The sequence below is a fragment of the Phoenix dactylifera genome, chromosome 12 (genome assembly GCF_051530095.1).
Source record: "Phoenix dactylifera cultivar Ajwa chromosome 12, Ajwa_hap1_PhDact_Kaust_v1.1, whole genome shotgun sequence".
In the NCBI taxonomy this organism is placed as follows: Eukaryota; Viridiplantae; Streptophyta; class Magnoliopsida; order Arecales; family Arecaceae; genus Phoenix; species Phoenix dactylifera.
The window spans coordinates 5,054,480-5,077,933 of NC_143201.1; the positions used below are offsets into that span (position 1 = coordinate 5,054,480).

General features: G+C 35.1%; 1 protein-coding gene across 2 annotated transcripts in view; it reads left to right on the plus strand.

The window, feature by feature from the left end:
- LOC103702563 (E3 ubiquitin-protein ligase KEG-like) overlaps positions 1-23,454 on the plus strand; it is a 29,129-nt gene that overhangs the window by 3,170 nt on the left and 2,505 nt on the right. The window contains exons 2-13 of one of the 2 annotated variants that reach the window (XM_008785048.6): positions 2,312-2,680; positions 2,760-2,990; positions 3,353-3,478; positions 3,583-3,919; positions 4,012-4,169; positions 9,822-9,979; positions 15,626-15,747; positions 15,874-16,008; positions 17,585-17,709; positions 17,967-18,071; positions 18,246-18,479; positions 23,116-23,449. In XM_008785048.6, the coding sequence (XP_008783270.3) occupies positions 2,312-2,680; positions 2,760-2,990; positions 3,353-3,478; positions 3,583-3,919; positions 4,012-4,169; positions 9,822-9,979; positions 15,626-15,747; positions 15,874-16,008; positions 17,585-17,709; positions 17,967-18,071; positions 18,246-18,479; positions 23,116-23,449 (2,434 nt within the window). The remainder of the gene's footprint in view (positions 1-2,311; positions 2,681-2,759; positions 2,991-3,352; positions 3,479-3,582; positions 3,920-4,011; positions 4,170-9,821; positions 9,980-15,625; positions 15,748-15,873; positions 16,009-17,584; positions 17,710-17,966; positions 18,072-18,245; positions 18,480-23,115; positions 23,450-23,454) is intronic. The other variant, XM_088708622.2, reaches the window with a different exon arrangement.

A 23,454-nucleotide genomic window follows, 5' to 3' on the forward strand; every position in this document is an offset into this window, starting at 1 on the left:
GAAACCAAACTGAATCCGATAAAAACAGCATGCCAAAATTGGAAAGTGGCTCCATATAAAGTAAATAAAGGACTGAGGTGAGCTACACTGCATCAATTCTTCTCTTCAATTTCCTGTTAAATTGGAAACTGTACACCTCACATTTTACTTCTTTATGAAGCATTCAGAAGGCCAAATTAGGTCCAACAGGTTGGTGTCACTAATTCTGTCTCTGTTTCATAGCTGTCCAGTCATATTATCTGTTTCTTTTGGTTTCTATTGGTTCACATCACAATGCCAGACCAAATATGACCAATGTTTTCATGATACAATAATGGCCAATTGTTTTCTTTAGCTAAATGTTTATATGTGGTTTGCTGGAATTTTGTGGACTTACCTGAGGTTTGAGAGAGATTCTATAAAGCAGTTTTGGTTCAAGGGTCTTTCTACTGCAGAAGATGGCTCTTTTGCGATCGTTAAGAATATAGCATGTATATTGTTTGAGAATGGATGTGAAATGGATTCAAGAAAATCTGTAAGTTTGATAAGAATTTTAATTAGAGTATGAAATGATAACTAGATGGGCATATCACAATTTACTGAAAGAACGTATGAATTTTCACCTAGATTTGAAGATGCTATTACTGCAGGAGTTGAACCTTTGAGAGAAGGGGAGAAAATGTTGTAAAATTTTATTGATATTTGTATTCAATGTTGCTCCCATTATCATAAATTAAACTATGACATCTTCAGATGCCAATATATATAGGACTCCTAATCTGACACAAATTAAAGAATTCTAATGGCTTACTTTAATCTTTTATGGCTGATTAAAAAGCCAGCCAACATGTTACCTGATCAAAATGCCAGATAACAAGTTAAAATTCCAATTAACGACTACGATTATAAAAAAGCTTATAATTATCATCAGATCTGTAAGAAAATTATAATAAAAATTGCAAATTTCCCCTGGACTTCCTAGTGAACTTGAGGTGCCCCAAACTAATCTTTGACAATCAGGTTGCTGGATTGCTATGCAAAGAAGCTATGTATTTAGATGGATGTGGTGTGTTCATCCATAATCATCCACGTGGAACGATCCATCAGCTGAGGAATAGTCCTTTTGTTGCATTGCATCACTGCTGCCACTGTGTATAAATTTTGTCTATTATGTAGTGAAACAATATGGGGCTTTATGAACCTTTTCTTTTTGAGAGGAACACTTGTCACTTGTTCTTTCTTTTTTGAGATAAAAAGATAACAAATGATCTGCTATATTGATACTACCAATGGAGATTTTAAAAAGATTCAATCTTGCTCTAATGTAACATTGAACTTTTTAAAATTTGATTTAAGTGAAATTGAATTATTGAATACTCTAAAGGTCCAAACGAAATCATTAGAGATCTTAACAAGCAGTTGGAGCTTATAAGTTCTAATATAATTAAAAGAACATGGAATTTGTAGTTATTGCTTTCTCCTGATTTTGAAGCACTTCTTGAGATCCATGCTCACATGCACTGATATGTGACTTCTTATTTTTAGTCATGATTTTGATCATAGTATTGAATATGTGGACACCCATTATATACTCTAATAATGGTATCTGCTCACCTGATCGGGAATTGGACTTTGAATGTGACCATTGACCTCCAAACTTGAAATATCTGAAGTATTTTCCTGAGGAATACATCAGGAGAATTCTTCTGCTGTATCTCATTTGATCTGTCAAGCTTGGTACATCCAAGTTTGATTTCCAAGCTTGTTCATCAAGGCCAATACTTATATGCCATTCAAAACAAAGTATTAGTTTTAGGTACTGAATTTGCTACCAGGTTGTGCTGAAGTAGCATTTTTTTTTTATAGATATACATATTCCGACACAAGCTTTGCCTTGTATCACTATATGCTGCATCCCTTATATTGGAAGTTTCATATTTGTTAAATATTTAGCTTTTTCATATTTAAAGAACAGGAAATAAATTTTCTTCATGTATGCTTGTCATTTTCTTACTCTATTTGATTCACCCACTGTATGCTGCATTTGGTTGGAGGAAAAATGGTCATACAAAAGAATATTCTGAAAAGATATCAAAATAAATCCTCCACATTTGTCATTATAAAAGAATGTCACTTGTGTCTTGTCACACCATAACATTAAAAAAATGAAGAATGATTAGTTTATTTTGTACCCTTTCTCCTTTGTGGCCACTTGGAATAGAAAAGAAAGATAATGCCAAGCCTGTCATACTGTTATGAAAAGTGCATCTTCTTTTTTGTTGGAAGACGTTGAGGATATTCAAGCTTGACATATCTGATTCTGTTATTGCAGGTATGGAGCAGATATTGCTCGTGGAGTGGCAGAACTTCATGCAGCCGGTATTGTTTGTATGAGTCTAAAGCCATCCAATCTTCTTTTGGATGGAAATGGCCGTGCAGTGGTCTCTGATTATGGGCTTTCAGCAATTCTTAAGAAACCTTCATGTCGAAAAGCTGGATCTTCTCCTGAGGAATGCTCTTCAAGTGTGCATTTGTGTATGGATTGTACAATGTTGAGCCCACATTATACAGCTCCAGAGGTGTGGGAGCCATTAAAGAAGCCATTAAATCTATTTTGGGATGATGCAATTGGCGTATCTTTGGAGTCAGATGCATGGAGTTTTGGATGTACGCTTGTTGAGATGTGCACTGGTTCGGTTCCGTAAGTGGTCCAGCCCGTTCCTTTGTGCTTGTTGATAATTCTTCACAATAAATGATATGATAATACTGTTTCTATGCAGATGGGCCAGATTAAGTGCAGAGGAAATTTACCGAGCTGTTTTCAGGGCTCGTAGGCTGCCTCCTCAATATGCAAGTGTAGTAGGTGTTGGTATTCCTAGGGAATTGTGGAAGATGATTGGTGATTGCTTACAGTTCAAAGCTTCAAAGAGACCAACTTTCCAGGCAATGCTAGCAATATTTCTTCGGCATCTGCAAGAAATACCTAGGAGCCCTCCTGCAAGTCCGGATAAGTAATTTCATTACACTTTTGATGTAAAAGCCTTATCTATATGCACACCTGTTCCTATCACCAATTAGTCAACCAGTTTTCTTTTTATGATTCCAAAATACTCATCAGAGGGGAAGCATTAAACAGAAAAAGATCTTGTTACAAAAAGGAAACAAGGTCCAGTAAATGAGATTTATTTAAGCATCTCAGGGAGAATGTTGTACTTTTGTTTTTTTATAAATTTCAGGTCCATTGGGTGGTCTGATGTGCTTGAATTCTTTTCTTTCTCCTTATAGTTGAGTTTATTCTGTTTGGCATGAGTTTGTAAACATTCTCTTTCCTGTATATTTATTGAAACTTTCATGGCTTATTTGTTTCATGCAGTGATTTCACAAAGGTTTCTTCAACGAATGCCGCAGAACCATTCCCAACATCTGTTCTTGAGGTTTTTCAGGATAATTCAAATGTTTTACATCGACTGGTATCTGAAGGCAATATTATCGGTGTTAGGTTAGTCTGAGTATCAAAACTTTCCACCCCTATAATGGCTTTTTGGCACTGACCCGATTCTTATGTATTTGAATACTTAGTCATTGTCTCTTTGTTTATGGCAGGGATCTGCTTGCAAAGGCTGCATCAGAGAGAAAAAGCAACTCAATTTGTTCTCTTTTAGAAGCACAGGATGCTGAAGGCCATACTGCTTTGCATTTAGCGTGTAGGCGAGGCTCTGTAGAACTAGTAGAAACTATATTGGCATACAAAGAGGCTGATGTGGATATCTTAGATAAAGATGGTGACCCCCCTATTGTGTTTGCTCTAGCTGCTGGTTCTCCAGAATGTGTTCGTGCTCTCGTCAATAGATCTGCTAATGTTAGTTCTAGGCTGAGAGGGGGCGGGGGTCCATTTGTCACTCATGTTTGTGCTTTCCATGGCCAGCCTGAATGCATGCAGGTAGGGCAACATATATGACTTACGTTTTGTGTTATATTTTTTTTTCTTCTATCGATTTCATGTCTTCTTATATGTGTTTTAAATGATCACAGGAATTACTGTTAGCAGGTGCTGATCCCAATGCGGTGGATGGTGAAGGTGAATCTGTGCTTCATACAGCCATAGCTAAAAGATATACTGAGTGTGCTATTGTTATTTTGGAAAATGGAGGCTGCAGATCAATGAGTTTTTGTAATGCACAAAGAAAAACGTAAGATCCTCTATTGCTTTGCTTGTGGAAAGTTATTTTTCTTTTTCTTCCAAGAACCTGAGAACTTTGTTGTTTTTTAAAAATAGATAGGAGTAGAAAGCTTAGTTCTTGTTTGGCATCAGTACCAGTTTTTGTTTCCAAAACAAAAAAGGTTTTCAAAACACAGAAACCGAGGCAGAAATGGTGTTTGATTAACTTAGGTTCCATTTTTAGTTTTTTGAAAACCTTTTCTTAGTTTCTAAAAATTGTGAAAACTAAAATAAATGGTTTTCACTTTATTTGAAAACCAAGACCACCCATGGTCACCGCCATCGCCTCTGTCGCCACCTCCCCTAACAGCCCTGCCACTGGCTGTTGTCACTACCACAGGCTGCCGCCATCATTGCTGTTGGTAGCTACTGGATGTCACCATCAGTGCTACCGCTGGTCATTGCCGCTATTGGCCCCTGCTGGCACTGCCAGCCACCATCACTAATTGTCGGCTGCTCCCACCGCTGTCACCATTGGCCATCACCACCACTGCTACTGCTACCAAATACAATTCAAGTGACTGCCAAACAAGTTTTGGTTTTTTTCGGTTTTCAAAAAGTAAAATAGAAGCTGGTTTTAGTTTTCATGACACCTAAAAACTTAATGTGTTGCCAAATGCAACCTCGATTTCTCGATCTTTTGATTGTCACTGGCTTTATTGATATCTTGGAAATAACATTCAGTTTAGCATGGTTCAAAGCAAGGTATTAAGTCTTGGCATTGGACATTGTACCAATAGCTATCTTGTAGGTCAGGTTGGAAAGGTACACCCCAATGCAAACACATGGTATGCTGTTGGAGCCGAGACAATTGTACAATGTTTCAATACAGTACTCTATTGAGGCTCGCTATTGTACTGACATCTTATCATGTTTTGTGGACTGTCTGGTACGACTGGTACTGGGTGATATGGGTTGATACAACAAAAAATGTTGGTTCAAAAGATGAAGATGTTTTGACTTTTGAGTATATAATTATTATGACTAATGAACATGATAATTCTAATAAATCTGTCCATTTTAAAGAGGCAGGTTACTTCATGTCAGAAAATTTTGAATTGTTCTAGGAAGTTGAGCAATGCCCTCTCAATGTCGCAGTTTTGAGTTTCATGAATGGTTCGTCATCTTGTTGTTTTAGGATATTTGGATACTGCATCACTTGAAACTCCATGATGCTTCAGTTTGGACAGCCATGATTGCATCATCCTTTCCATTTCTAGCTATGATATGTACTATTGTTTCATTTTGGCTCAGGGGTCTATAGTCAGTGATTGTAGTGGCTAATTTATGAAATCAGCTTATATGTACCAAACATTCTCTTGCTTCATCTTTGCTTGTCTTCAAAGTATTAGAGGGCTTTGAGTATTGCTCCTTATTTGCATAAAATGAGATTTCATGATCTATTATCTTGATTTGCTTACCCGCTAGGTGGCTTTCCAGGTTTCTTCACAGACCCTTCTTTTGCCTATATTACTTTTCAAGGAAATCAAAACCTACTCTTCTAGAGGGTTGATGTTAGACCAAGAGCCAGCATAAAATACTTTGATCTTTATATCATGTGTATTGGAAAAGACTCGTTACGATGACTAAGACAAGGTTTTAAAATTTGATATATGGGCTTGTAAGGATGGTATTGTTTGTGTTGTGTACCACACCAAAATGGGGTACTGGTCAGCACACCCTCTGGCATGTTCATTGCTGTCCCCCAAATTGATTTTTATTTTTATTTTTTATTTTTTATTTTTTAACCATTATTCTATCTAGGTGTACAAACACCTTTAAGCTTGGTAAGGAGTTGTATGGGTTTGATCTTTGGTTGGTTCGGGCTGATTTGGGCCAACTTGCCCATAAACCAGTCCCGAGGAGGTGTGCAGGTGTTGAATCTTGGCTATTATGTCCAGTACACCTAGTATTTGGATCCTTGGGTTTAGGTTTTGTTTAAGTATTTCTTTAAAGAAGTTACTTTATTATGTATATTCTAAATCAAGTTATGCCATACCAAACTGGACGGTACGGAATGTTTCATACCGAATCGAATGATACGGAACGCACCGTACCATGCCGGTTCGGTACCGGTATATGGTATGGAGGGCGTATCAACATTCTGTATGCCGAATTGGCTCCCATACTGGGCATGCCGACATAGTAACAGGGTGGCACCAGTAGGTGCCCTATATCGAGATGGTGTACGGTTATAAGTTTCATAGTAATTTCTGTTTTTAAGCTTTATGCAGGAAAAAAATAGGGTTTCTCGGTGGCATTTGATTGGGGTGTCAATGTCTGTCAGTATATCATGTTCATAATGCTTGACGCAAAAATGATTTGTAATCCTATGCTGAGTACTCAGGCCACTGACATCAAAAGATGTGCATCACTATCACCAAATTTACTAATGACACAATTGTAAACTAGTGGCACTGTTTGGGATGATTTTATGATGAGAAATAATGCAATTTGAGAACCAAATTCTTATAATGTACTATATTGTTGCTTTTAGTGCTGCCAATGATCCCTCTCTTTGGAGCTAATGACAGTTTCTATTTCTTCTTATTTTTCAAAGCCAATATTATCACCGTCTTTCTTGCGAAAAAAATATTGGTTTATCTTTCTTTATGGAGTTTGATTAGCAGAACAGTTTGTAGTAGATTTGTTGCAAAAGAATCAAGTTAATAGGTTGGATTAGAAATGTCATGATTTAATGTGATTCTAGGTATGTTTTGCTATAGACTTATTGAGAGATCCATATTAGATAACACGGTTATTGGTTATTGAATGAAACAAAGTATTTCCTTTTGGTGGTTTGTATATCTCATATTTCTCTGTATTTCTTCTATGTTGTTCTTGTATCTTCTTCTGTCTTCTTTTTGTTTGAAGAGTTCACAAATCATACGACATGTACATTTGCAAGGTGTTAAGAGTCTTTGGTTGTAACATCCCATAATGAATTCTTAAACTTTACTGCTAATTTATCCAAAGAAAATCATGAATATATAGAAACCTCACAATCATTTTCATCATTACTTTATAATTGGGATCTTTTGAACTATTTAACTAAAAACTAAAGCACCACATCCTGTCTGTGTTGGGCTAGGGTGAAAAAGGGTGAATACATATGCAAATCCTCAATCCATTTGAAACTCTACAGAGGTGCATGACTGGTACTCTAAGCGTTTGGAAAGCCTATGGAAATCCTTTTTATTTTTAAAATAGATCTTAGTACTACTAATTACCTTTTAGAGATAGTCATGGTTTAATTTTTCAATACACATGATTTTTGATTCATCTAACAAGTCTTACTGATGCAAAACAAATATGATAGAATTTGTCCATATAAAGAGATGAAAGATGGCATAGGAATGCTCATCAGTTTGATCTATACTATAGGTATGATATGTACCATGCAAAAGGGGTTATCAGCATGGTACAGGGTCAAGTATCTCTGGCATCTATGTTAGTAGGTTAAGCTGTGCACTGCAAATTAGACTATGTCATAACATATTTTAAAGCACTAATGCAGATCGATATGTAGTGATACAAGCTTGTACCTTGCTTTCTAGTTTTAAATCCATGTCTGACCATCTCAAAATGGTTTAAACCATTTTCACCCTTTTTTTGGGTAAGGAGATTTGCAAGGGATTTTTTCTATTTCTTTTCTTTTCATATTTAAAATTTATGCTCAATCTAGGAATTAGAGTAAAGTTGTTCACTACAAATCAAATCAAATGTTAGAGAATGAGACAATCTATAATGTATTGTCTTCTTGTAGTACTACAAGTATTTGTTCTTCCCATAATACAAGAATTTGGTATATGTGCTTCCCACAAACTTGGCAGTCTGACAGTATGTGTGAGGTATCTTCTGTAAGCTGTTAACAAGTAAACGTGAGTTCATTATCCTCGTTTTTTATCATGAAATCATGTGTACATGTGCTGTTACTATGTATACATCATGTAGCATTGGCTTGTATGACAAGTTATCTAAAAACTTGCAATGCATCTGTTAAACATCAATCAATAGTTATAGCTAGGACAATTTACGATCATAGGTTTGGGAAAAAATACATCCACGTTGAAAACACGTGGATGCACTGGTAGAAAGCAGTTAAACTTGTCTATACTTAAGTAAAAAAAAAAGAGAACACAGCAGTGGTATCTTGTGTGCTGGTTGTAAATCTTTCTCATAGACTAGCATATGTTTCTGTGCCACGCATTACCAACTCTTTTGGCATAGCCCAGCATGTATGTGTAATATTCCAACCTTGAACTAAGCAGGCATGATAAACTATGTATCTTGGCTTTCAATATCAACATGTTAAGATGGGAGGAGAGCTAGAATAAGATTTATTGGTTCAAGATAGGATAAAAGATTGAGAGAGCAGCATTTATGTATGAGAGGAGCTAAGAGAGTTATAAAGAGAGAAGAAGAGAAAAGAATAAGAAAGAAGAAAAGAAGGGGAACAGAAATAGAGGGAATGGAGGGAGAGAAATAAAGGAGAGGGAGGGAGAAAGATAGTTTTTTTTCATTAAGACAGTCTTCTTAAGTACTGAGGAAAGTTTGGCTACTGGCTATTGGGTTTCCTGAGGTTGGCAGATTGCTGAAACAGGAATCTGGTTCATGTGTCACAAAACATTTGGTTGCTAGCACAAAACACAATTATGAAATGGGCTCAAAAAATATTGTAGTTAGAATTTAGCCACCATGGCCTCTAAGAGTTGCTCAGATTGTCATTCTGTGCACCTCTTAACACATGCACTGAAATTTTTAAGATATTCACAGATGGGAATTCATGAATAAACATGGCAGGGCCCTAAAATGGTGACAAACTTTTATACCTAGGCTAATGAATACAAAATAACTGTAAATATAATATTCTAGTTTAGCAAAAACTTTAAAAAAATGTCAAGAAAGCCTGTCTGCTCCAAAATGTGGTTCGGTAAGAACTAAATTTGGGGGATCTTCTCCCCCTTGCCAACAACAAAAAAATGGAAGAAAATTGGAACATATAACTAGAATTCATTAAATATTCATGAAATATATACAAATTATCAAGAAGCAACAAATGTTGTCTCTTTTCTATTCAGTCATGAGAAACTACGGGAGAACTCTCAACAGAATATATTGCCTGTCAGAATGATATTCACAAGCTAACAATGATTGTTTTTCATTAATCCAGGGATAATGCCTTCTATGGAACTTCTGCACCAACTTGCCTGATTTTTCAGAAGAAATATCATTAAAATAAAGTTTATACTCTGCTATCATGTTGATACCAAAAAAATTTTAACCAGCTGACAGTTGTACATTGAACCATAATGACACTATTGCTCTGAAATAGTTACTTTCTGTCAGCTGTTTCAATTCACTTTCAAGGACTAGTATAATAACTTGTCCGACATCTATTCCATCAAGGTAGATTGTTACTTTGAGCTTTGGAATTTGGTGGTGATGTTTGATGATATTCCTAATGAATTTTGTATTTAGGTGTTCCTAATTAATTTTTATAATTAAGTGTGCTTTAGTTGCTTATTTTATTTTATTTTGTGCTTTAGTGTTCATGTGGCATTAAAATTTTGTCTAACATTTCGAAATGGTGAAGCTTTAACTTTATATGTATGGTGCATAGGCCTCTACATTTGTGCGTTGAGACATGGAATATGGCTGTGGTGAAGAGATGGGTGGAGGTTGCATCACAAGAAGTGATAGATGAAGCAATTGACATACCAGGTCCAAATGGAACAGCATTGTGCATGGCCGCAGCTTTAAAAAAAGATCATGAAATCGGTAATGTGCATTGTTAGAATCCTTTAATGTTTTATTTATTGAATTGCTGAACATCATACATTCATAAATAGGTTGATCTCCTCTTATCTAAGATGTTGAGTAGATTTTATATGTAGACTTACAGAGCATCATACATCTATAAATGTTGGAACTTAATTATCATGTGAGGTTGCTGTTGAAGACCTAAGGCATTAAGTGAAAAACTTGTATAGTTTGGAGACAAAAGGGAAGTTGGCCTGATAACCTAATTTAATACCATAAAATGGGATATTAAGAAGACCAGAAAATAATTTTAGAGGATAATTCTTTTGTGAAATCTAAAATAATAAGACAAAGTGGAGTGCTCGATGTTGATATTAGAATTAGCTTCTTTCAAGTGAATAAATAATTTAAGATAATCAGATTACATAAATCAATATGTTGATGACACTTTTTTTTCATAATTCTAAAAGCGTTATCACAGAAATACTGTGTCTTAAACTTACTCCACTCGATCTGTAAATATAGTAATATCATCTGGAAATCCACAATCTCAGTAGTTGAAATCTTCTATCTACCACTGTACTCTTGCTTCCAAATCTTTCTTTCACTCCCACTATAAATTTAGATGCTTCTGATCCCATCTGTAACCTAGTGAAGTAGTAACCGACAGTACTATTATTAGCTATTAAGACCATCCTATTGATATAACCATTATTATTTATCTCATCATCTAAATCTGTGCAACAGTTGTTTTTTTTTATGGCAATAAACACCAGAACTACTTATAAAGAAGAAAAGCCACCGGATAGGTAATCTAAAAGTTTCTATAATATTTAATATGGTTGTCTTTCGTCTTAGACTCTTAGATTCTTGTACTTGGTGCCACGCTTGGTGAGGGATCTTGCTTCCTTTCCTGCTTTACTTTCTGGTGCTTCCCCACCCTTTAGTTGACTAGCTCCAATATTGCTCTGACTAGGTATTGCCTTGTTTTCTTTCCTAAATATTACCATTCCTCCTATCAATTGAGTTTTCTTTTCTATAGTGTAATTACCCAATTTACTTATAAACATAATTTTTTGACAACAAAAAATTAGATCTCAACTATTTTTTATTTTTTAATGAGATGATTCTCAAGTGTTTTTCAGGCATTACCACGACTTCCTTGTCCTTTTTCTTTTCCTTTCTTATTTTACTTTTTTTTTTTATCAACACTAGTTTCTTGCACTTGCATCTGAATATGCTTTACAATTTAGGATACTTAGACTATAAATACAACTGCCTCCTAATTGCTTCTCCATTTTCACTATTTTGGGACCATGAAAGCTCTCTTAGTAATGGATACTAAGATAAAGTGAAAAGTCCCTGTACTAGAGGATTTCCAATAAAACTGTTTTAAAGGCCAACTTTTCAACAATTCTTTCATTTGAATTTTTTTTCTCCATATTTTACAAAATAAAACATGGTTTACATCAAGAATTTATGTATCAATCTATATCAACAACACCAAATTAGACAGGTACTTAGGATGCCTTTACACCACTACAAAAGAACAAAAAAGAAATAGTGCCCCTTGCTGTACTGACACCACTTACTGTACTGTGCATTGGTGTGGTATTGTACATACAAATATTGTACTGAACCAGCACCTGACTGGTACGAGCACTAGTGCTGAATTTGTAAAGTTTAGATAATGTTGAGTGGCAATGTAATACTGTGGCCTGACACTGTTTACGGAACCACAACTTATTTTGGACTATTATGTGGCTGAAAGAACTAAAATCCTAAATTATGAATAATCTTAATTCATATGGACTCCTTGAGTATGAGGGATTGGTTCTAAAATCATTTTGGTCCAATATCAATGTAACAGTTGTCCAAGATAAATGGAAATGAAGTAGATGGAGAACAATAGAACTTTCAAAGAAAAATAGGGTCGCAAATCGGGAAGAGGAGGCTCAAAGAAGAAGAAGAAAGTCATTTCATATTATTAAGGACTTTAACCTTACACAATACCATCGCGCCTGCATATTCCAAGGTGATAGAATTTTAAAAGTTCCAAAATACCCCTCGATGTTGGTTGATCCCTAGAGATAATGGAGAACGAGGAAGAGGAAGGTGGAAGGAAAGTCCGGACCTCCAAGAGAGGTGAGGCATTCTTTTGTCCGTTTCTCTGTTCTCACTGTTGATTTCTATTGGTGGGTCCTACTAGAGAGCTCCATGACTTGCTCCTTGTGTGATGTGGTAACTAAATCTGAGTTGCCACATCATAATAATAATCTAAACTTGGCATGACATCATCTGATCTCCACAGAATGATTAGATTATGCACTGAAGAAGAAATAAAGGCTGAAAGATTGAATTAAAAACTAATAATCTGAATCTAGATCTTTAAGAAGCTGTGTTATTGCTGTGTTATGTTAGCCATGGCTTACAGCAGCAATCACAATGACTTGAGCTAAGTCAAAAACAATATTTGTTATTACCTTTTATGTATTATTTACAAATTTAATATAAACTTTACCAAGTACAATTTATCTTTTGTGTTGCTGATTGTTTACATTGGCGGTAGGTATGTCAAAATATTAGTGTATTAAATTAATACAGAATTATTGTAATAAAAAAGAAATTTGAATGTCTTTCTTTATGTTAAAGATAATGTCAAAACCAGATGAGGTTATACAGATCCACAGGTCTATGCCTTTGAACGGAAGACCTTTTGGTGGGGTTTATGTATCATGTGTTTTCCCCATGCTGTTAAATACGTGGCATATGCTGTGTGCTGTGCCTCCTGACAGGCACAATGTTGGAATGGTGCCTATTGCATTGGCATGTTTTGTTACAAATGGACATAGGCATTTTGGGGCCCTTTTAGCTGCTTTAGATTTCTTTCTATTTTCTTGCATTAGAAAAGTAATTTAAAGATGCATTTAATGTCATATAATCATCAATAAAGGCATGTAAGTAAGCTGAATATTGTGCATTGTGGCATTTAAGCTAATATGGCATTGTAAAACTGCATTAGCATTATTTAATGATAATCCTTGATAAAATAGACTATGATTATTCATAAGATTTTGGATGAAACAAGCGATGGGTGCATGTTGAAACACATTGTGTTGATTACATCACATAATTAAAATGGTTTGGGGACTAAGTTGTAGGACTTCTTATGTCTGACCTTTAGTTCTTGGCATTGTTTTGTTGGGTGTAATAAAATATATGGGCTATTATGGTTTAAGAAATAGTTCCTTTGCACGAGTAAGAAACCGATGTATTTCCACGGGTCGCCCTCGTTCCGTAGTTGAGTTCTTTTACATAGGAAAGAAATGAATAGATAGATGGTGTGAAAATGGGTCGTATTTTTATATGGGATTGGATTTTTCGCCAGACTTTTTTTTTATTGAATTTGAAATTTAGACAATTTTTATTAAACTTAAATGGGGTGGTTTCTTATTTACATCTAATATTTAAAGTAGATATTTGCTTGAATGATATTCATGTAATGAAGGTTTGTTTCTAGTTGTCTGCTGAGGCATAGTCTTATTTGATCCTACACATACCTCCAAGATCCTCGAAGGGGAAGTGGGTGTTGGGGTTTGAGGTTCTTTAAGTTGGTACAAGAATTAAAGCTCATACAATAAGTTTATGGATTTAAATGCTCTTTTTATATTGTTCAATTTGTGCTATATAAAAGCCTTTTTCTTGACATTGCTCATGTTTGGTTGCGATATACATGATTTCACTTACTAATACATTGAACAACTATATTTGTGCATGGCCGATTGGGGTACTATTAGTTTACATTCGAAGGTTGTCTAGATGAAATAATTGACTACTAACATTTGTCTAACACATGAACAGTAAGAACATTAACATATTGTTAAACAAAGACCATCTTTTTCACAAAGAAATGTGGCCCCTCACTTCAATGCTACATGGAGTACCTATTGGGCTTGTAGACATTTCGGTCAACTATTAAGTTCACATTGTGTAGCTGGTAGGGGTAGTCCTGATTTAAACTATTATTTAGGATGAAATTTGTGTTTAATCTAGAGCCCGCAATTTCTTCAATGTTAAGTCTTGATTCATACTCTACTGTTTATTTCTTAAATTATAAATTAAGAGGGCAGGGTAGGTATTACCTAGTTGCACGATATGTTCTAACTTCTAATGAAGGATTTTCTAGCAATCTATGCGCAAAGTTGCTAAATCCTAGCTGTAAAAACTGCCAGTTGCTGTATTTCCCAACAGATGGTGGAAATACAAGAAAAGGCTTTTAAAGGAGTCTTGCTTGTTATCGAGCAGTTTGGACTGATCCACCCTTTCCTGTGTGATCTGGGTAGTTCAGGTCTGGTTCATGAAAATTGGGGTGTCTAGCAGCTAAGGTTTGTAATCTCGGTAGTGGGTGCCACATCGGTACATTACAGGTTCAGTACAATATGGTCTATACGGTACACATCCCATGTTGAGATGACTCTCAATCCATTTTTCTTACTTTTTATCATGGTACCATCCGAAATTAGATGGTATAGGCTTGTATGCTAAGATACATACCTTGGTTTCGGGCGGGATAGGGTGGTTCCACTTGGTTCAGACCGGCTCAACCCATACTGAACCAAACCCCTCGATACTGTACCGTGCACCGTATCGGTACTGGATGGTATGCGTCGGTAGGGCCGACCTTGCTAGCAACAGCTCATGCTGCCCTTTATGAATTGGAGTTCTCTAAATATAAAATGATGGGTTCCAATAAAATGCAGAATGGTTTCAGTTCGAGATAATATATAGACTATTACACTTCTTTGGATCGTAATGATGGAAAGCAAAAGGCTATATCTACATATACATGGAGTAATAGGATAAAGGAATGGTTGTGGTGCAAATTTAGAAAAGTGAATGCCAGAATCTTTTAGCAGCTTGTGCCACAACTCCCTCATTTTTCTGTAGTATGTATTAGTTTTTTTGTAGAGCCATAAATTCTACCATAAGAAGATCCATACAATTAACGTTTTGAACCACAAGTGTTTTGATGAAAGCTATTCTTTATGCATGTTCATTCTAGCTTCTCATATTGTGTCTCTTGGAAATTGTCTGTAGTTCTGTGAATGTGGATATTATAGAACAAGGTCCATAATCTTGGTACTGATAACGTACAGGTATGTTATCGATATGGCTAGTATGATATAGTATGTACCCCATATTGAGACAGCTCAAATCCCTTTTTCTCATTTTTTATCACGTTGCCATCCAAAATTGGGTGGCACTGATCAGTACAGTATGGTACACCCCAGTTTCGAGAAGTTTTCGGCAGTTCAGACCGATACAGACCGGTTTGACTCATACCGAACTGAACCCAATACTGCACCAATACTTTGCTGGTATTTATGGTATGTTGGTATGGGTCAGTACTACATACTTTATGGAATTTGACTTGACTAAAAGATTTATGGTTCTTCTAGAAATGCAAGAGAAAGGACATTTTCAAATGCATGAAGAGGCTGGCTTGTTGTTTTCTTTACAATGCCCTTTATAGAAATGAGAGCCCCTTTCATGGATATCTACAACATGCAAATGGATTTGCTTAGCTTAACATTATCTTATGGCAAAAGTGTTGCTTTTGTTCAGCTGCTCTCTTTATTGTTAAACTTGACTCTATTTTGACAGAGGGCCGAGAATTGGTAAGGATATTACTTGCTGCAGGTGCAGATCCAACAGCTCAAGATGAAGTGAATTTCCGAACAGCTCTGCATACAGCTGCAATGATTAATGATGCAGAGTTAGTGAACGTAAGTCTAGATCGATTAGAATTAAGTAAATTACTTATTAGTTTAATATAAACTTTAGGTGTGGATTTATTTTTTCTCCTGAGTTCAGTTTGGTATATAATATCTTTTATTGCTTTTCATGATTAGATTATTCTGAAAGCTGGAGTTGATGTCAATGTTAGAAATGCACAAAATACGATACCTCTGCATGTTGCATTGAACAGAGGTGCAAACGCATGTGTTGGTTTGCTGTTGTCTGCTGGAGGAGACTGTAATTTGCAGGTATGGTCTTTTTTGTGGAAACATTGAATTTAATTACTTAATATTTGACAAGTTTTGGACAATATACTATATATATATATATGCCTATATATATATATATATGGACTGTTATTTCTAGGATATACCCATTTCTTTCTTACAATCTTTGTACCTGTGTAATTCAGTTGTGTGTGAACATCTATGATAACATAATTATAAATGCATATTTGCATTACTTTGTGGCTTCATGTTCATCTGACAAGGGTGCAGACTTCTAAAAGTTGCAGAATAGGCAATGCTCTTCATAATTTTGCTGTCCTGTTGAACTTTTGACAATTTTGATGGTTTTATTAATGAATTCTGTCTCTTACTTAGATGTTGATAAAGCCGTACTTAGCGATCCCACTTGCAGGTTGATTTATGTGACAAGCAAGGGGACTCTGAAAAATGAATATCTTTCCACTAGTAATGATTATCTTTCCCTCTGTCATTGGGGTGGGTTTTTTCTTTTTTCGCTGGTTTGGTGGGGGGGGGGGGGACCTCATTACACCACTTGAGGGTAAGTCGGTCTATTTATATTTAAGTACAGATCATTTTTCACTATATCTAGGTATTTTTTTAGTGATTTAGATAATTATGCAGTGAACTATCAAGATTGATATTTATTTATTTAATTTTTATGGCTAAACTTTTTGATCATGTGTTCCATATGCCAAAATCTATCAACCATATTAGACTTGACTTTAATTTCAAAATCTTTACTCCATGACTGTTATGGAGTCAAATTGTCACTTCTTGAAATGCCACCACATTATGCTATCATGAGAGGGTAATTTGGTAAATTAAATGATAAGTACATTCCCCTTGTTAATAGTTGCACTTGTGGGTGATTATATTGCACCAGACAATGTTTGAGCAAATATGAGAGATGCAATTATCAAAAAGGGTTTGCATTTGCTGATCATTTGAGGTTCATTTCATAAGCCTATTAATAATTTGGATGTGCATTACATGTGCCTGTTTGAGAATTCAAGCATAAATGTGCTTCTATGTGTTTATGCACGTGTATGTCATAGATTGAAACTTGAATATTCAAATCCTCAATAATGCAAAATGCATGATTAACCATTTAAATTAAGAATCCACAATATCATAATTTGCAATATAAATGTCTAATAGACAAAAAGCAAATGTTTCGTTGGCTTTAGATGTAAAATCTTGGTTCTTTTGTGTTTTAAGATGTGTAGCTCATAATCAGTAATGCACTTTTTAATTTATGGTCCACTATACATATTGCATGTTATCATAATGTTGTATTCCTTTATTTTCTTCTTTTGCTTCTAATCGTTAAATTGTTAATTGGCATCTATGTTAAAACAGCGATGTTCAAATTTGAAGGGTTTATTCATATATTAATCCTTCATCTTGCCTTTTGTAGGCATTCTGGTGGAACTTTTTTTATAGAGTAATTATATAAATTGAATCTTCAGTTAGTATTTTACATGATCTTGTCCAGTTGCATAATGTCCTTTTTCTGTGAGACACGCTCTATTAACTTCTAGCCTCATAATTTTATGGCTTTGCTTACTTGATACAGGATGACGATGGTGATAATGCTTTTCATATAGCAGCTGATGCGGCAAAGATGATACGTGAAAATCTTAATTGGATTGTTGTTATGTTGCAACATCCATCTCCTGCTGTTGAAGTGCGAAACCACAGGCAAGTGCTTATCCACTGAAAATGCTGATTCTTTATTATTTCATGGTTATATCCAATTAGTTCTCTGAATGGTGACATGGTTCAATGATCTACTTATCTGTTAGATTCTTGCTTGTTAAAATTTGGATCTTTACATGGTTTAATAGTTCAGTTGTCATGGTCTACAAATTGTTTTAAAACTTCATTCTCAACTTTCAATAACTGTTTCAAGTGGAAGTAGAAAAAGAATAAACTCATATTATTTTAATTTGTGACAGGGGCTGGACATTGCGTGATTTCCTTGAGACCCTTCCTCGAGAATGGATTTCAGAAGACCTGATGGAAGCACTTGCAGACAAGGGAGTTCATCTGTCTCCAACCATGTATGCAAAATGATCCTCATCTTCAGTGTCCTTTTTTTTTTTATATTTCGTTTTACTATCATGTCTTTTAATACTTTGGTAAAATTTATTTCAATATTTCTTATCATTTTCTCTGGGCTGCACTTAAGCAAAATATATGCAATCGATCATGCTCTGATCAAATGTTGCAATTAGATATGAAGTTGGAGACTGGGTGAAATTCAAAAGAAGCGTCATAAATCCAGCACAGGGTTGGCAAGGTGCAAGCCACAAGGGTGTAGGCTTTGTCCAGGCAATTATGGACAACAACAACCTTCTTGTGTCATTTTGCTCTGGAGAGGCTCGTGTTCTGGCAAGTGAAGTCATAAAATTGGTTCCTTTGAACAGGGGACAACACGTACAGCTAAAAAGTGATGTTAAAGAACCAAGGTATGTCTCTGAATGCTGTATGCATAGTTTGTAATCTACTTCTCTCAGAGATACCATTCAATTCTGTATTATTGTAATTGTTGATTATTCAGTCTCACTTTATGCTATTGACACAAATTTATGTCATCGCATTATTGTTTGAAACTTTAGTTTTTCTTACTCCAAAATATTCCCAAGTAAAAGTTACACTTTTGTATCATATGTTACGGGAAGTAGTTTCCCAACAGTCAGTGCCCTTCAATTGGGTAATTAGCTTTCTTAAAACTAGTTTGGCCATCATATCTCTATCATGAAATGCAAATTCTCAGAATCTGTTAGTGCAATTCCATCTCCTCTTACCCATCACAAAATAAAGAATACATGTAGCAAAAGAAGTAAGGGCATGGAACCTTGATAGCCCCATGGCATGAAGGAGAAAGGAGTCAAATGACATTAGGAAGGCTCTGAGTTTCAGATTTTTGTTCAAAAAAAATCAAGAAAAAATTCAAAAGGAGTTTAAAATAGAAGAAAAGAGCAGTTATTACACAAAACTATAGGATATGATATTGTGATAGATTATTTATATGTACATCTTGATAATTTTAGGCTGATGTCAATATTTCAGGTAAGTAAAACTCATTTGAGTATGCTAGTATTTTGTACCATAAACATACGCACACATACATAAATCATAGATGCATACATACACATATGTACCTTATATTTTCTTCTTGAACAAATTATTATATTTAGCAAATTTGAAGTTTTTTAGTGTATATGTGTATACACATATATATGTATTAGATGAAAGATAAATTGGAATAAATGGAATAAATGAAATAGTTGATTAGGTGAAGTACCATGTACAATTTAGACTCATCTTTGTGCAAGGTTGACAACTACTGGACCAACATTATATTACATAGCTGTATGTTGCATGGTTAGCAGGCCACATGTAAAAGATTAACCTAGTGGAGCCTAGGAGATTGAGTTGGATGTGTATTAAAACTTAAGCACAATAAAGGGATAGTTTAGGTAGCTGTATGGTTAGTAGGATGCAACGTTACTAGATTTGATAAAACAAGAATTTCAAATCAGATATTTCATAAGATAAACATATAAAAAAAATGCAAAATTGAAATATGTGTGATACCGAGGAACCTTTTTCCCTCGCTATGGTCTTAAATCATATCTTGTTAGAAACCATGTCCTCATCCCCTGTTCCTACATTTTTGTGCCAAAAACATCCCAACACACCTGACCTCCTCCTCCAAATCCGTCCTTCCTTTTCTCTTCCTCTTGTCCTTCCAGCCCTTTACTCCTCATCTTCCCTGCACTCCTTTACAACCTCATCCAGACCCCTCTCATTGCTGTCCTCCTTCACTTCACCCTCCATCATCTTATCATTGTTTTGCTTCCTTCCTACTTGTTATGCTTTTGTCTCAAATCGCCCAAACCCTTCTCCTAGCAAACAATAACTTAAATTAAAATAAGAATTAAAAACAACAGTTATAAAACCTATTCATAAAAAAAAAAGGTTTTATGGTTTTCATAAACTCAACAACCAAACATTGGCTTAAGGTACTACAAATTGAGCACCAACTGCATACAGCAAAGATGAATCCAAGAAAAGTGGGCTTTTTTCTTTATACTCTAGTTGGATTGTGAGAAAAGAGGATTATATGAAATAAAATACCTTGGATGTATTCAATAGAATTAGTTGGAACCGAAGATACTCTCATTTGGGAAACTGTCTAGTTGGATTAGATATAGAGCACTGATCGAGGAGGACATGTAAAGCTAACCTTACATAAATGAGAATTCTTCTTTGTGACTGCGATCATGCACTTGCATACATATGTACGATAAAATTTTTGACAGAAGATTTAATAATTTCAAAGAACAATGTGTCATTCATATTAAAGAGTTAAATTGTTGATATTGATATATAGCTCAAAAATGGTTGTGAATTTTATCTTTTATAGATTTCTAACCTATGCATTAGGTGCGTGCAAAAATGAGTGATATATGTTGTACTGGTGTGCTAAAATGTATAATAGGTTGTTTATTTTGAGAATCCACTTTGATGATCACGATATCAGCATCTTAAGCATTGATCGAAAACAAATAGATTTCAATGCTTTGATCATAGCAAAACATCATCATATCATTAAAGCCATTTATTTTCACTGAAGTAGGTCAGAGACCACCATCACATGTCACTTTTGGTTATTTTTAGTTTTGGAAATCACGATCAATAGTGTGAATCTACATTTTGGTGGGTCTATCATTAATTTTTATTTGTTAAATATTTTATAAAATAAACATATCTAATTCTTTCTCTATTGACATACATGCATGCATATGTATGTTATGACTTTTGCATGCACCTACGTGCTTGTGTGCATCTCTCTCTCCCTCCTTCCCTCCCTCCTTCCCTCTCTCTATATATATGTATACACATGTATACATATATATACTTATATGAGATGTGTGTGTATATGTCTGTGTGCATGTATAGTAGAGTGCTAATATATGGGTGCCCATATAATAGCTCAAATAAGGTCAATGCTAACTGAATGACTAGGGACCCAATATTGATATCTGAGTTACTAGATGTCATCTATTATCTCCAAACCTTTTTTTTAATCAGAAAATCATATGATTTGGAGACCTCTAGCCTATGTATCATTTATGTATCCAATGGTAAAAAATGGATAGTTCAAATATCATGAACAATACATATATTTTACCACTGGATGCATAAGTTAGGGATCTTTAAACCGCATGTTTTTGTTTTAAATGGTAATGTAGTTTAGAACTAATAGATCACATCTAAGGGCTTGGATAATTGGTACTGGGCCCCTGGTCATCTGTTTAAGACCAACCTTATTTGGGTTGTTGTGTGGGCATCCACATATTAGCTCTACTCTATACATATTCATTATATATATATATATATATATATATATATATATATATATATATATATATATATATATATATATATATATATATATATATATATATATATGCAGACACATTCATACATCCATGCATCCATGCATGTACATGTGTACGTATACACACATATATAACGATAGCTAATTAGTTCATAGGGAATAACTAGTTTTGTTGTTTGGTGATATCTGTCATTTGTTGGATGCAATGAATGCACTTTTTCTGCATTGATCATTTGACTGTTTCATCTTTTCATACATTAGTTGTACCTGTCAAATGACAAAATAACTCTATGCAAGTAGAACCATCTGGTGTGATATATTGGGGATATTTTTGTCATTTATAGTGCAAACAACCGAGGTGGTTGTTCCCTGAAAATAAAATAGCCTTTCTTTATATATATGCTAATATATGTGCATATGTGTGTGTGTGTATAAAGAGTGATAGACTTTGCTTCTCTTAAGAGGAGAGGGTAACTACTCTCGACTCCAAAATCAATAATGGAGCTTGCAAATCGAAGATCCACACCGTTGATCATGATCTATGTCCCTAAAAGTGCCTAGAAATCAAAAATTGAGTATTTTGATTATCTCTAACCTATGTAACATTTGGACTCAAATATTGATGTTTCCGTTGTGCTAAAATATATGATGAAGTATTTAAATTAAGAATCCACCGTATTGATCATTTTTTTCCATGTGTTGAAACATATATAGATTGAAAATCAATTTTTAATGCTTGGATCATATCAAACGTGGTCTCATATCATTTTAACTGTTCAATTTTTTGTGTCCATGTGATGGATATGTGAGAAATAGTCAAAACACGTGATTTTTAGTTTTTAGGCATTTTTAGTGGTAGAGATTAAGGTTAACACTATAGATCTTCAATTTGATGCCCCATTATTGATTTTCGAGTTTAGAGTAGTTACTCTCTCCTCTCAATAGGAACAAACTCCATCTCTCGTACACACACATGCACGAGCACACACACAGGAAGGTTTTCTAACTCTTTTCACCACCCATTTTGTCCTTTCTTTATCCTCTCTCTGATATGGCATCCCCTTTTTGCACTCCGTATTCTCCTAGCCCTTTTACCCTTATGTTTCCTCTATGCGTTTTCTAGATACCCCTTGTTCTTCTCCCTTTAACACTGCTGCCCCTGTCCTCTTGTCATTTTTTGAAGCATGGCCTTTTGATTTGTTGTGTTCTATTACACAGGTGCACCAAAATTAATACTTCAGTTTCATGGAGACAAAGGGATATTATTTTAATAAAATATCTCAATGTCCATGGGTAGCGGTTAACATTTTGTTTGTTTTTATCATCATCCTCTGGTCATGCCACGCAATTGACTAAAAAGACTATGTTTTTTTTTTTTTTTTGAAAAAAAATTGGGTATTACACTTGATATAAATGTTGCCAGTTTGAGTAGAGTCCATCTAACTCTTAACTAGGACCCAGATTTGATGTATGTTTTTATGCACATATAGGTATGTTCCTTTGTATGTATGTATAGGCATGATCATGTAATTTCACCGAGGGGCATTTAATTATTTTCCGATGTGCATGTCTAATTATTAATGCACAGTAGTGATAGAATTGCTTTTGAAATTACACTCCACTAAAATTTGCTCAATTATAGATTTGTATTTCTAGATTGCACCTGATGTAACAGCTTATTGTTCTTTTATCAGGTATGGATGGCGTGGTCAATCGCGAGATAGCATAGGAACAGTTCTCTGTGTTGATGATGATGGGATACTACGGGTTGGTTTTCCTGGAGCATCTAGGGGTTGGAGAGCTGATCCTGCAGAGATGGAAAGAGTTGAAGAATTTAGGGTTGGTGACTGGGTCCGAGTTCGCCCTGCACTGACAGCTGCTATACATGGTATGGAAGCTGTAACTCCTGGAAGCATTGGGATAGTGCATTCCATCAGACCAGATAGTAGCCTTCTGCTGGGCCTTTGCTACTTGCCCAATCCATGGCATTGTGAACCTGAAGAAGTCGAACCTGTTGAACCATTTAGGGTAAT